Source organism: Cricetulus griseus, chromosome 2 (assembly GCF_003668045.3).
Source record: "Cricetulus griseus strain 17A/GY chromosome 2, alternate assembly CriGri-PICRH-1.0, whole genome shotgun sequence".
NCBI lineage: Eukaryota > Metazoa > Chordata > Mammalia > Rodentia > Cricetidae > Cricetulus > Cricetulus griseus.
Genome location: NC_048595.1, coordinates 226,715,617 through 226,731,473, shown reverse-complemented (window position 1 = coordinate 226,731,473; position 15,857 = coordinate 226,715,617). Strand labels below are relative to the sequence as shown.

General features: G+C 39.1%; 1 protein-coding gene across 1 annotated transcript in view; it reads right to left on the bottom strand.

Moving 5' to 3' along the window:
- Positions 1-15,857, bottom strand: part of Dok6 (docking protein 6) — a 385,984-nt gene that overhangs the window by 73,311 nt on the left and 296,816 nt on the right. Inside the window, exon 7 of the mRNA XM_035439067.1 lies at positions 7,375-7,492. Within this exon, the coding sequence (XP_035294958.1) occupies positions 7,375-7,492 (118 nt within the window). The remainder of the gene's footprint in view (positions 1-7,374; positions 7,493-15,857) is intronic.

Sequence of the window (15,857 nt, the reverse complement as noted above, 5' to 3'; positions counted from 1 at the left end):
ACCCCCCTTATTAATGTGTCACATTATTTTTACTTAGATATTTATCAATTATTGGATTTAAATGTTCCAGTTTCTACTTGAGAATAGAACTATCTGTATATCCATATTTATAACCTTAAAAGTGTGTATTCTGACCTTAACACAAAAAGTGTGGTCAATCAAACAAGATCATGAACTATTGGGGGGGCAGTGGAGTGTAGAGACAGGGGAAACTCATTTATTCATTTCCCTCTCTGAACTTTTTAAAAAAAATCCCCCATTCTCATGATGTAGTCCTGGCTTATCTGGAAGTCACTTTGAAGAACAAGCTAGTCTCAAACATGCAAAATCATTCTCCCTCTACTGCTTGAGTGCCTGTGGGCCATCCCACCTGGTCCTTTCTTTCTAATTGTTTTTCTGGTACCAAGTGCGTTTGTGCTTGGGGAGTGGAGCTGGAACTTTCTAGACAAGTCTCAGTACTAACCTATTTTCCTGTTACCTTTCTGTGATTTCTGAACTCCACAGGACAGTTTCATTTGTTATCCTAAACCTTCAGTTTTTCATATCTTAATATCTTAAATATTTTCTTATCTACATAGGTAACACGAAAAACAAAAAACCCTGCCTTAAGTACAAGCATCAAGTCAGCCATAAATTTAAATGATCATTTAAAGTATAAAATGACTAAAATCCTTCCAACTTCTTTTCTTTGAAGAACATGCATTTAATCATTTCTTGGGTAATCAAATTTTACTTCATCTTTCTAAAACTCTGGCAAGCAAATAAGGCTAGAAAAACAATATTTCATTTTGCTTGAAATGCAATTTTTGTGTAGCAAAGCAATTCGTGCTGTTAATAAATATAAACCTAAAGTAAAGGGGGAAAAAACAACAAAATGAAATAAAAACCCAAACTATGACTTTAATAGTTATGCATTCACTTGGTGCCTACTTCATTCAAGACTAATGTGTGTTTTCAGCTGTGCATTTCAGTACTATTCTTATCTTTCTTCATCCAGAGAGAAAATTCTATATGAAGGATACCAGTGATCATTTAAGGCAAAAGAGAAAAGATAGCTTCCCTGGGATCTGTAGGCAGACTGAATTGGTCCCTGAGGACGCTGGGATCCTGACTCTGCTTAGATCGCTGGGCTATTCCAGCCCCCACAGAGTGCAGAGAGTGCTGAGGGGAGCTGCTTCAGCCCCTGCCTTGGGCCTAACTTCCATCTCTCCACCCTGGCAAATCCTGTCCTGGGATCATCAACAGGACGATTCAACCCCTGAGAACCAAGCAACCAAGAGTCTGCTGGCATCTCTGCGCCAGTGCTGCTCTCAACCACCTGGAGAGCAAGTGTCTCAGACCTGCCTGCACCCAAATTGAAACCTATCAGAGTATCAAAGTCAGTTGCACACACCTGAAGAGAACACTGGACCCATACACACCAGGAAAGGAAGTGACACCAACTGTACCCACTGGAACAAGAGATGGGAAGACGACAATATAAGAACACATCCAACAATAGGAAAACCAATATGACACCACCAGAGTTTTGGGACTCTACACCAGCAAGACATGAACATCCCAACACAGAAGAAGCAGAAGAGAGCAACCATAAAAACAACTTCATGCAGATGATAGAGAACCTAAGAGAAGAAATCAGAAAATCCTTCAGAGAAATGGAAGAAAAGACAAACCAAAAGATGCAAGAAATCAAGGAAGGCCAGAGGAGCCAAGAAAATACTATTAAACAGCTGAAGGAAACAGTTTGGACTGAATTAGAGACAATGAAGAAAACACAAACTGAGGGAATGCTGGAATTGGAAAAGCTGAGTAAACAATCAGGAACCAGAGATGCAAGCATACAATAGAATACAAGAGATGGAAGACCGAATCTCAGACGCTGAAGACAAACTAGAGGAAATAAACTCGTCAAGCAAAAAAAAAATCTGAAGTCTATCAAAACCATAACACAAAACATCCAGGAAATATGGGACACCATGAAAAGACCAAATCTAAGGATAATAGGTATAGAAGAAGGTGAAGAAATACAACTCAAAGGTACAGAAAACATATTCAACAAAATCATAGAAAAAACTTTCCCAACCTAAAGAAAAACTTGCCAATGAAAGTACAAGAAGCCTACAGAACTCCAAATAGAGTGGACCACAAAAGAAAGTCCCCTCGTCACATAATAATTAAAACACCAAATGTAGAGAATAAAGAAAAAATATTAAGAGCAGCAAGGGGAAAAGGCCAAATAACATATAAAGGCAAACCTATCAGAATTACACCAGACTTCTCCATGGAAACTCTGAAAGCTAGAAGGACCTGGATAGATATTCTACCAACTCTGAGAGAACATGGATGCCAGCCCAGACTACTATACCCAGCAAAGTTTTCAATCACTATAAATGGAGAAAACAAGATATTCCATGACAAAACCAGATTTAAACAATATGTAACCACTAATCCAGCCCTACAGAAAGTACTGGAAGGAAAACTCCAACCTAAGAAATTAACTATACTCGCATAAACATAGGCAATAGATAATTCCACTCTACGAAAACACAAAATAAAGGGCAGGGTAAATCCAAGTACAATACCAGTACCAACAACAAACCAAAACAAACTCGTCAAGCAAAGAAAATCTGAAGTCTAACAAATCCATAACACAAAATATCCAGGAAATTTGGGACACCATGAAAAGACCAAATCTAAGGATAATAGGTATAGAAGAAGGTGAAGAAATACAACTCAAAGGTGCAGGAAACATATTCAACAAAATCATAGAAGAAAACGTTCCCAACCTAAAGAAAGACATGGCAATGAAAGTACAAGAAGCCTACAGAATGCCAAATAGAGTGGACCACAAAAGAAAGTCCCTTCCTCACATAATAATTAAAATACCAAATGTACAGAATAAAGAAAAAAATATGAAGAGCAGCAAGGGAAAATGCCAGGTAACAAATAAAGGCAAATCTATCAGAATTACACTAGACTTCTCCATGGAAACTCTGAAAGCTAGAAGGACCTGGGTAAATATTCTACCAACTCTGAGAGAACATGGATGCCAGCCCAGATTACTATACCCAGAAAAAATTTCAATCACTATAATTGGAGAAAACAAGATATTCCATGAAAAAAACAGATTTAAACAACATGTAACCACTAATCCAGCCCTACAGAAAGTACTGGAAGGAAAACTCCAACCTAAGGAAATTAACTACACACGCATAAATATAGGCAATACATAATCCCACTCTACAAAAACACAAAGTAAAAGGCAGGGTAAATCCACATACAATACCAGTACCAGCAACAAACCAAAAACAAACAAGAATAAACAGTCAATGGACCTTAATTTCCCTCATATTAATGGTCTTAACTCACCTATAAAAAGACACAGGCTAACAAATTGGATACAAAGACAGAATCCATCCTTCTGCTGCATACAAGAAACACACCTCGAATTCAAAGACAGACATTACCTCAGAGTAAAGAGTTGGGATAAGATATTCTAATCAAATGGACCCAAGAAACGAGTTGGGGTAGCTATCCTAGTATCTAACAAGACAGACTTCAAACTAAAATCAATCAAAAGAGATGAAGAAGGTCATATAATATTCATCACAGGAAAAATCCATCAGGAAGAAGTCTCATTTCTAAACATCTATGCCCCAAATACAAAGGCACCAACATTCGTAAAATAAACATTATTAAAACTCAAATCACAAATAAGGCCTCACACAGTTATAGTGGGAGACTTCAACACCCCACTCTCACCACTGGACAGGACAACAAGACAGAAACTTAACAAAGAAACAAAGGAACTAACAGAAGTTATGACCCAATTGTGATTAACAGACATTTATAGAACTTTCTATCCAAACACAAAAGAATATACCTTCTTTTCAGCATCACATGGAACCCAATTCCTCTAAAATTGGGGACAAGACAAGGCTGTCCACTCTCTCCATACCTCTTCAATATTGTCCTTGAAGTCGTAGCTAGAGCAATAAGACAACAAAAGGAGATCAAGGGAATGCCAATGGGAACGGAATAAGTCAAACTATCACTATTTGCAGATGATATGATAGTCTACATTAGTGACCCGAAAAACTCTACCAGGGAACTCCTACAGCTGATAAACACCTTCAGCAAAGTGGCAGGTTACAAGATTAACTCAAAATAATCCATAGCCCTACTACATACCGATGACACATTGGTGGAGAAAGAAATCAGAGAAACATCACCCTTTACAATTGCCACAAACAACATTAAATACCTTGGAGTAACACTAACAAAAAATGTGAAAGACCTGTACCATAAGAATTTTGAGTCTCTAAAGAAAGAAATTAAAGAAGATACCAGAAAATGGAAAGATCTCCCATGCTCTTGGGTAGGTAGGATCAACATAGTAAAAATGGCAATCTTGCCAAAAGCAATCTACAGATTCAATGCAATCCCCATCAAAATCCCAACACACTTCTTCACTGACCTTGAAAGAACAATTCTCAACTTTATATGGAAAAAACAACAAACCCAGCATAACCAAAACAACTCTGTACAATAAAGGAACTTCTGGAGGCATCACCATACCTGACTTCAAGCTCTATTACAGAGCTATAGTCCTGAAAACAGCTTGGTATTGGCACAAAAGTAGACAGGTAGACCAATGGAATAGAATTGAAAACCCTGATATTAACCCACACACCTATGAACACCTGATTTTTGACAAACAATCCAAATTTATATGACAGAACAAAGAGAACATCTTCAAAACATGGTGCTGCCATAACTTGTTGCAGACATGTAGAAGACTGCAGTTAGACCCAAGCTTTGCACAAAACTTAAGTCAAATGGATCAAAGATCTCAACATATATCCAGCTACACTGAACCTATTAGAAGACAAAGTGGGAAATACCCTTGAATTAATTGGTACAGGAGACTGCTTCCTGAACATTACACCAGTAGCACAGACACTGAGGTCAACAATTGATAAATGGGACCTCCTAAAACTGAGAAGCTTCTGTAAAGCAAAGGAGACTGTCAGCAAGATGAAATGGCAGCCCACAGACTGGGAAAAGATATTCACCAACCCCACTTCTGACAGAGGGCTGATCTCCAAAATATACAAAGAACTCAAGAAGCTAGTCCCCCAAACACCAAACAACCTAATTAAAATGTAGGGTACAGAACTAAATAGACAATTCTCAATAGAGGAATCTAAAATGGCTGAAAGACACATACTAAAGTGTTCAACATCCTTAGTCATCAGGGAAATGCAAATCAAAACAACTCTGAGATACCATCTTACTCCTCTCAGAATGGCCAAATCAAAAACACAAATGACAGTTCACATTGGAGAGGATGTGGAGAAAGGGGAACACTTCTCCACTGCTGGTGGGAGTGCCAACTTGTACAGCCACTTTGGAAATCAGTACGGTGACTCTTCAAAAAAATGGGAATGAGTCTATCACAAGATCCAGCAATTCCACTCTTACACATATACCCAAAAGAAGCACATCCATACAACAAGGACATATGTTCAATGATGTTCATAGCAGCACTATTTGTAATATCCAGAAACTGGAAGCAGCCTAGATGTCCCTCAACTGCAGAATGGATAGAGAAAATGTGGTACATTTACACAATGGAGTACTACTCAACGGAAAAAACAATGGAATCTTGAAATTTGCAGGAAAATGGATGGATCTAGAAAAAAACATTCTGAGCGAGGTAATCCAATCGCAAAAAAGTCAAACATGGTCTGTACTCACTCATATGTGGATTTTAGAGATAGAGTAAGGATTACCAGCTTACAATCCACACTGCCAAAAAGCTAATAAATAAGGAGGTCCCTAAGAGAGACATACATGGTCCCCTGGAGAAGGGGAGAGGTTCAAGATCTGCTGAGCAAATTGGGAGCACGGGAAGAGGGGGGAGGGAGCTAGGAGAATGAGAAGGACAGAAGAAGAGGGATGCTGAGGACATGAGGGAGCAGAAACTATGAATCAGGGGATGAATACACAATAACCAGAATGGAGATATTTTAATAGAGGGAGACATCTTTGGTTTACAGAGAAATCAGGCACTAGGTAAATGTCTGGAGATCTACAAAGATGACACCAGCTAATTATCTCAGCAATGAAGGAGAGGCTACCTTAAATGCCTTCCCCTGATTATGAGATTGATGACTGACTTATATGCCATCCTATAGCATTCATCCAGCAGCTAGTGGAAGTAGAACAAGATATCTACAACTAATCACCGAACTGAACTGGAACCAAGATGCAGAGAAGGACCAGTGAAGAGCACAGAGGTCCAGACCAAGCTGGTGAAACCCACAGAAACAGCTGACCTGAACATCCAGGAACTCTTGCTCCCCAGTCTGATAGCTGGAATACCAGAATAGGACTGATCCATACTCCAGGAGCATGGGTTTCTGTGAGGAGACCTCAGAAACCTATGGGACCTCCTGTAGAAGCCCAGTATTTATTCCTAGCATAGGTTTGGACTTTGGGAGCCCATTCCATATAGAGGAATACTCCCTGATCTAAGACACACTGGGGTGGGCCTAGGCCTTATCCCAAAGGATATGAAAGACTCTGATGACACCCTATGGAAGGCCTCACCATCCAGGGGGAGCAGAAAGGATATGTGACAGATAAGGTTTTAGTTGGGGGGGGGTAGGGGAGGACGGGTGGGAGAAGGGAACTGGGATTGTCATGTAAAACAATCCTGTTTCTAATTCAAATTTAAAAAGTTGGAAAAACAAAGAGAGAAAAGATAGAAAAGGCAACTGCAGGGTTTCTGTGGCTGTACATCAGTTGTCTGATACTTTCCATGTCCCTTCATTCAGCAAACCATTCCCGTGTCGGTTAGCTGGTCACTGGGAAAACCACAGAGACATCCTGTTTACACTCTACCCCTTTTATGTTGCCCCACCCCAGTGACTCTCTGATAAGAAGTGGGCTACATCTGAAAGCTTCAGTGTGTTAGTCTGTGAAGCCTTTTAGTACCAAGCCTGAAAACAGCTCCTGACCAGATGCTAATTCCTAGGAAAAGAAGTACTTTGTAAAACAGCACAACATGGACCTCAGAATTCAACTTTCAGTTTTCCACCATGTGCTTTGTTTTAGTCAACATCTTCTGCCAAATTTGGTCCTTATCCATCACGATGATTTTAGAATCATTTTATAGCATGTATGTATAAAATGATAGCTTTAAAAGAGTAATGGTGAATCTCAGAGTTCCAACTGTGCCCCTCAGACAGTTGAAAAGTGGAAACAAAGGAAAAGCAATCAATGCAAATACACAGCAATCTGCATGACTCCTTCAAGGAAGGAAGTGGTTGGCAATCAGTGTGGCTTCCTCATTGTAAAGCTACTTGCCTTGCAAGCTGTAGATTTCTCCAACGCTGTTCTGACGGGTAATGTGATGCCAGTATGCACTACGCGGAAGAGAGATGGATTTCGATAACGTCATTGGTTCAGTCAAGCTTGTCTGAAGCTAAAAGAGAAGGAAAATGTATCTTAGGCCTTCTTGGAGATATCAAGCTCAAATCAACCCTCTAAAATGCCAAGAATTGAATGGGTGTGACAGAAAGCAAAATATGTGAAAGATATCCATATAATTCCCCATTGAACGATAACTGTGTCAAAAGTGAAATTGCCACTGACAGGTTTCCCATGCTCCAGTGGATAGTCCCTGAGATGTGCACATACAGACAGCTCTAACTAGACTTAGAGGGGGCGGGGAGTGGGATGGTTGGTGGATGGGGGTGGGGTGAACATTGGAAAGGGGCAATAACTCAATGGGTAAAAGGGCTTAAAAGCCAGGTATCCAGGTGCAATCCTGTAACCCCAGTGCTGCAGGAATGAACACTTGAGAAGGATCATGTGTGTTTGTCTGTTCACATGAGAGTATACTGCAGGTCCAGTAAATGGTCCTGTCACAAGGGAATAAGCTGGAGTGTGATAAAGCAGGATACCTGATGGTTCTTTGGCTTCCATACATAGGTGCTCACCCTGTCACACATGTGCATACATCACATACATGCCACATGCCACTATACATATTAAAACACACATCAAGAGGGAAAAGAAAAACTACATATTCTTAATTTGTTAGGAATGGACTCTGCCTAATTCAGAGGGGCACACATGAACTCAGTGGCTTCCACCTTGGAGACTGGTTTGCATTTCAGTGGTTGAGAAGTATTTACATTGCCCACAGTGTTTTACAATGTATAGAATGGTGAAATGATTCAAGGAATGAAGGAGCAAGCTGCCACAGTGGCATGCCCCAGAAAAGGTGCCGAACACAAAAGAGCCATTTTCAGACTTTCCCTAATACCTCCTCCCACCTTTGTGCAGGGCTGCTTTTCTTTAATGCATCGTTTTTCTTTCACACACTGAATGAATATTCTGAGAATCTCCGTAGAGAGCTAAATGTGCTTGCATTTTCAATGTACTGTTTTGAGGTTAGCTGATTATATCGTTCACCAGGGATATGACTAGCACACACACACACACACACACACACACACACACACACACACACACAGAGAGAGAGAGAGAGAGAGGAATAGATTTGCAATTAAAAAAGAAATTTAGATTTATTTATTTATATTGTTTTAAAAATATAGAAATGGTTTAACTCCATCTTTGTTACTTTAACACAACCTATATAAACAGAAGCAGACCCTTTAGCTACTGCCATCCCAAAAGCTAAGAATGACGTCAGATAACTTGAGCCCTATAGCAGAGTTGTCTCTGCTTCACTGTAATTTTTCCACTTGACATTACCATTGATGTATTTGGAAAAAGCCTCAATTTTTGCTGTTCTTTGTTCTGTTGGTATGAAATCTTCGTGAAATGCTATTACATTGGAACATGGAATTTGGAGTAATCTGAATTTGCTGTCTTGTACAAGATCAACACACTTGGTTTATTTGAAAAGTCTGCTGCCAGAGCAACTTTGAAGCTGACCCCTAGGAATCTCAAACAATATATTTCAAGTTCTCTTCCCTACTTACACAATATGCATGTTTCCCACACCCATAATGCATATACATTGGTATGTGTTGGAATGTGAAGGAAACAGATTTTGTTTCCTGTGCTGAGATTAAATAGAGCTGTCTGTACCTACAGCCTCCTGTACCTTCCAGCCCTGGCGGCTGGAAACAGCTGTGTGTGGAGCAAACCATGTTAAGACACCATCAATATGCACCACCAACATGGATAAACTTCATCTCCCTCTATAGTATTAGAAGTAGAGGTAGGTTTCTTTCTATTGTGCTGTCATGGAGAGAAGAAGCCAACTTCTCATATGAAACATGGGGTTGATTAAACACATAAATCTTTATTTAATTCATGTCAGCAATGCCCATTAATAACATCAACTAAAGTGAATTCATACTAATCATAGTTCGGTTTATTATCTGATCTTTACTGTTTTCTTAATCTAGCCTAATTTATTATTTTTCATAACATAGAGATTTCTGAAATTTAATGAAAATCATTTTCCTTCTGTAGTTTAATTCAATTTTGGTAAACACTTTTCTACACTAACTAGTCAGTCTTGGGCGTCACAGAAATATAATAGGCATATGGTAACTCTTGAAAATAAATACTAGGAAACCAGCAGAAAATTTCCCCCTTACACATCTGAGGCATTGCCCTCTTGTTACTACAGTTCTCCCTGTCCTTGCTGTCAATGCCTTTGGCTATATTCAGTTTCTTCATTCCTTTGCTTTCACTTTAGTTATTTTCTATTTACTTGTGGAAAGAGAAACATCTGTACCATAAAAATTGGTTATGGATTTTTCTTGACCTGTTTACCTGTGTTTTCCTGCACAACATTAGAGTGTCACTCACCATTCATATCTATATATAACACTGTTATGGAGTGAATTATGTCCTCACCAAATACACCGAAGTACAAAATCCTGGTGTGATTTTAAAAAAAAGGAGGCATGTTCTACAAAGTGGCTGGACCATGGGGTACAACCCTAGTCCAAGAAGATGAGGGCCTTATAAGAAGAGGAGACTCCAGGGAATAATAGTCAAGGGAAGAAAGGCCATGGGATGACAGAACTAGAAAACGGACATTTACAAGGCTTGCATTGAGGTATCAGAAAAAACCCTACACCTGTTCAGTGTTGATTTTTAACTTTTAGACTACAGAACTGTGAAAAAGTAAATTTATGTTGGTTAAGCCACCCACTCTACAATATTTCCTACAGCCATACCAGATTATTATAGGAGACTTTAAGTAATCTCACAAGGAAGATGTACACTCTCGAGTATGATCTGTCCAGTAATTTTTAATTATCTTGTTACCTATAAATAATTCATTGAAAGTTACCCTTTGGATAGCCATAGTGGAGAAAATTATATTTATAGTAGAAAGATAGAAAGAAATAAGCACATTTGCATAAGTCTGTAAAAGTAAAACTATGAGATCATTTGTACAAACCCACAGGTGGAATTTCTAGTGCTCAAATAAAACACTGTGAACAAAAGTAACTTGGGGAGGAAAGGGTTTATTTCATTTTAAAATTCTTCCTTACTGAGATGAGTTAGGGTAGGGACTCCACGCTAGAACTGAAGCAGAAGCCATGGAGCAACCCTGCTTACTGATTTGCTGCCTATGGTTCTCTAGGCCTGCTTTTGTGTACAACTTGGGACCATCTGTCTAGGGGTGTTGTCACTGTCAGTGATATCCTAGGGTAGGCACTCTTACATCCATCATTTATCAAGAAAAAGTCATACAGACTTGGCTGTACGTAATCTGATGAAGACTTTCTCAGTTGAGTTTTTTTTTGTTTTTTTGTTTGTTTGTTTGATATTTAATGATAGCTGTGCTGAATTGAAAAAGAAAGGATACCATTTTTGTTTTATTATTGTGTTTTAATAAATGAAACAGGATTGATTCGTGTTTTCTAGTTCATTTTCTGGGAGAATCAGCTATATTGATTATATATATGTGTGTGTTTTTCTAGTGAGAAATTGTTTAAGAAACCACAACAAACCCTGGGCTTTTGTGGCAGCCTCTCTGAGTGCTTAACCACTAACTCTTCTTCAGGCAGCACTCAGCTGCTTCTCATTTTGCAGGCTAGGATTAAGCAGGGTTAGGAGTCAGAAAGGATGCTTCAGCACAGATGCAGAAATCAATTCGACAGGGGAACAGTTAGCTCAACCCTTGAAACACTTGCCAGTGCTTTCTGCCACCTCCTTTATGTTGTAGCCACTTAAAATAACATTTAGTTCACTGGAAGGCTGAGCAATGAACCAGAAAATGCTTATTTTGTGTCTGAAAAGAGTGCAGGTCACAGCTCCACCAAGTGTGAAGAGTAGTTGAGATGTCTGTGTCCTACCTGAGAGTATTGCCCACAGAGGCAATGCCAAAGAACATGGCTAAGGCCAAAAGTGCTCAATACACAGATAAGTCGATACCCATATGAGCAAGCTTCCTTAGATATTATCTGGGCAATCAATTAAAGAAGTTATTTATTTGTATATATCTGAGATCTATATATAGGTAATGTAGAAATAGATCCTAAAACCATTTGCAAAAACAGAGCAATCAAAGAAATGACATCGGAGGAGAGGACACATATTTGGTCTAAGCCAAGAGATCTATAGAAGTACAAATCAGAGCAATATAAAGAGAAGGAATATTTGATCATTGTGGGCAGGTGGGGAGAGGTAGGAGAGAGACAATAGAGCTAAGCCGGCTGTGTATATTCATGAGTGTGCCTGCATGTATATCTGAGTGTCTGTGTGTACACATGAATGATTCAAACAACAACAACAAAAAAGGATAGTATCTTTCTTTCTTTTCCTATTGACAGGATGAAATCCTCTGACAAAAGCAACTTAGGGGAGAAAAGGTTGGCTTACAGTTAAAAGATACAAACACCATGGTGAGAAGCTCAAGCCAGCATGAGCTCAGCTGCAGCATCACAATCATTGTGAGGGCGGGGGAGGAGAGAGCAGTGAATGCTGTAGGTCTTAGTTTTCTTTCTTTCTTGATACAGTTCAGGGTCTCAGGCAGGGAATGGTGACACCAACAGTGGGTAGGGCTTCTGCCTTGAATGTTAAATTAAGAAAATCTCTCATAGACTTATCTCTCAGGTGATTTTAGATCTGTCTAATTAACAATTAACGCTAACCATCACATCAATGTAATGAGTTAAGTGCTTCATGGGATGTATGCCAACATGTTTGTTGATATGTCTGAGGCAGGAGAGAATAGATAAGAACATATGCTATAAAAAGAAAACGGGGGAAAAAAAAAAACCTATAACAGTGAGACCAGGATGTATCCCTAGTACTTGGACTGACTTTTTGGAGCCCTTTCTCTTTGGAGGGACATCATGTTCAGCCTAGATATAGCAGGGAGGGCCTTGATCCTGCCTTAAATTGATGTACCAGACTTCATTGACTCCCCATTGAAAGACATACCCTCTCTGAGGAGTGAATGGGGGTGGGGTGAGTGGGGCAAAGTTGGGGAGAGCAGGAGGAATGGGAGGGAGTGTGAACTGAGATTGATATGTAAAATGAGAACAGATTGTTTTAAAATAAAAATAATAAAAAGATATCAATAACCAAAAGACACAGCAAAATGTGAAATACATGTCAGTTGTAAAAAGAAAAATGTTGTTCTTTGTAATAAAGAAGTGTGTACATGGCACTCCCAGTTGAGAATACCACATTTTCTTTGTTCTTAGAATCAAGTTCATGAAACTTTAAAATTGTATGTGAACACAGACCCCAGGGACAGTGAGCCAGCCATGCTTGGCACTGTTTGTAGTCATTAAAACAACCCTTTGAAGTTTGATGGTTTATGGGCAATTGGTTTCACACAGACTTGGCTTAATTTTCAGTAAGGGGCACCTCACGCTTAATCTTCCATTTTATTCAAGATAAATGGGAAGGAATTAGAATACATTTTTGCTGAGTTTGTTTCAAGGTAACAAATAAAATATGATTTACATAGTCATTTAATGGAAGTTGTTCAATGTCATTCATTTGTTCTTCATAGGATATTATTTTAATTTAGCTTGGAACAGTGATTGTTACTACTGTATGTTTTAATTATGTACTAACAAATTACATCCAGGTGATTTGAAAAAAATATAAAACAAATCCTAGCATTAGACTAATGGCATAAAAAGTAGTTTTACAATATTCTTTTATTTTTATAATCAAGGATACTTTAAAGAACATATCTATATTCAAGCCAGGCTTGGTGCTACATTCTTATAATCCTAGCTAGTCAAGAGCCTGAGGTGGGAGGGTTCTGAGATCCAGGCAAGACCAGGAAAATTAATGAGACCCTGTCTCAAAAATAGAAAAAAGAAATAAAACAGCCTTGAATAAAGGTTGATGGTGGAGCCTTATGTTCTGTCTCCAGCAGCAGAGATGAAAAAATACCTGGATACCCTTAGAGTATCTCACATTTGTAATTAGATGTATTTACAGACCTACTCTTTTTTTTTAAAATTAGATTAGAAACAATCTTATTTTACATATCAATCCCAGTTCCCTCTTCCTCCCCTCCTCCCATGCCCCTCACCAACCTCAAATCCCATCTGCTTTCTGCTCCCCAGGGTGAGGGTGAGGCCTTTCATGGGGGATCTTGAAAGTCTGTTATATCATTAGGAGCAGGGACTAGACCCTTCCCCATGTGTCTAGGCTGAGAGAGTGTCCCTCTAAACAGACCTACTCTTTTAATACAAGACTATTGATGAACACATATTAAATACTAAAGCTCATGGTTGTTTTACATCACAATTTTTCTCCTTTAAAATTTTAAATAGATAATGCTTTCTATAAGTAAATTTCAGTATATATACACACAGAAAACTGGGATTGATGAATTTACACACGTAGCTCATTTCTCTTTGTTAGCCTCTTTATGAATTAGCTATCCCCAGGTTTTCAAAATAGCCCTGCTTTCAGACTAACTTTCTAAAGTAGATGCTATTGTCGTGCTCCACAGAGCCTCTTCTAGGAAGAGGTAGATAAAGAAGGAGCTTCAGTTCACATTGCTCTGTTAGTCTTACTAATGTATGCCGCTTCCACACACCATGCCTACTTTCACCTAACACCACAGGACATGAGAGATGTGATCACCTTCACCAAAAGCAGCACTCATTATCCTCCCACAATTTTTTTTACTTTGTTAGACAGGAACTTGCTATGAAGCCCTCGAATCTGTGATAGTCCTGTTTTAGCCTCCCAAATGCCAGGCATATAGGTGCACACCAGCTTGTCCATTCTCACCCATCAAATTGTTATTTTGACTTTTAAGACTTATTTGATGGTCCTTCGGCAAGCACCCGAGCCTCAGGTGAGTCTGGGCGCTGCTCTGCCCCCCAACCTCCCCCATCAATCCCTGCTCCCTTCTGCCTCAGCCCACCTATGCAAGAGTGGACCTCCCCAAACCGGAAAGGCCTACCCTGAGTCCAGACACACCTCACCCTTGTCCATCCACTGCCCTCTGCCATCCAGCTGCCGCCAGAAGCTGAGCCCTCTGCCTGCCACCTGAGAGAGGGAGAGACCCCACCAGCACTCACTGGAAGAAGGGATGGGAAGAAGACAGAGCAAGAACACACTCAACAACAGAAAGAACAATATGACACCACCAGAATCTAGGGACTCCACACCAACAAGATCTGAAAAGCCCATCAAAAAAGGATGAAGAAGGGATGGACCTCAAAAATTATCTTAGGAAGATGATAGAGAACTTTAAAGAGGAAACAAGAAAAACCCTTAAAGAAATAGAAAAAAATCAAGCAAAAATTACACGAAATGGAGAAGACAAGCCAAAAAATTAAAGAAGTAAACAAATCTCTTAAAGAATCTAAGGAAAGCCAAGAAAAAACAACCAAACAAGTGAAGGAAGCACTCAAAACAGATTAAGGCATGAAAGCTGAAATAGACACAATAAAGAAAACACACAATGAGGGGATGCTTGAAATAGAAAGGCTGGATAAATGATCAGGAACTAAAGATGTGACTATAACCAATAGAATTCAAGAGATGGAGAGAATCTCAGTTGTTGAATACTCACCAGAGGATATAGAGTCATCGGCCAAAGAAAATCTGATGTCCAAAAAATCCCTAACACAAAATATCCAGGAAATATGGGACATCATGAAAAGGCCAAACCTAAGAATAATAGGTATAGAAGAAGGTGAAGAAATACAGCTCAAAGGTACACAAAATATACTCAACAAAATCATAGAAGAAAACTTCCCCAACCTAGAGAAGGATATGCCTATGAAAGTACAAGAAGCTTACAGAACACCAAACAGACTGGACCACAAAATGAAGTCCCCTAGACACATAAGAATCAGAGCACCAAACCTAGAGAATAAAGAGAAAATATAAAGAGCAGCAAAAGAAAAAGGCCAAGTAACATATAAAGGGAGACTTATCAGAATCACACCCAACTTCTCAATGGAATCTTTGAAAGCCAGAAGGTCCTGGATAGATATCCTACAATGGTCTTAACCTGCCTATAAAAAGATACAAGCTAACAGAATGGATACAAAGACAGAATCCATCCTTCTGCTGTATACAAGAATCACATGTCAACTTCAAAGACAGGCATAACCTCAGAGTAAAGGGTTGGGAAAAGATTTTCCAATCAAATAGGCCCAAGAAACAACCTGGTATAGCAATCCTAATATCTAACAAATTAGACTTCAAACTAAAATCAATCAAAAGAGATGAAGAAGGGCATTTCATACTCATCACAGGAAAAGTCCATCAAGATGAAGTCTCAATCCTGAACATCTATGCCCCAAATATGAAGGAACCCACATTTGTAAAAGAAACATTACTAAAGGTCAAACCAC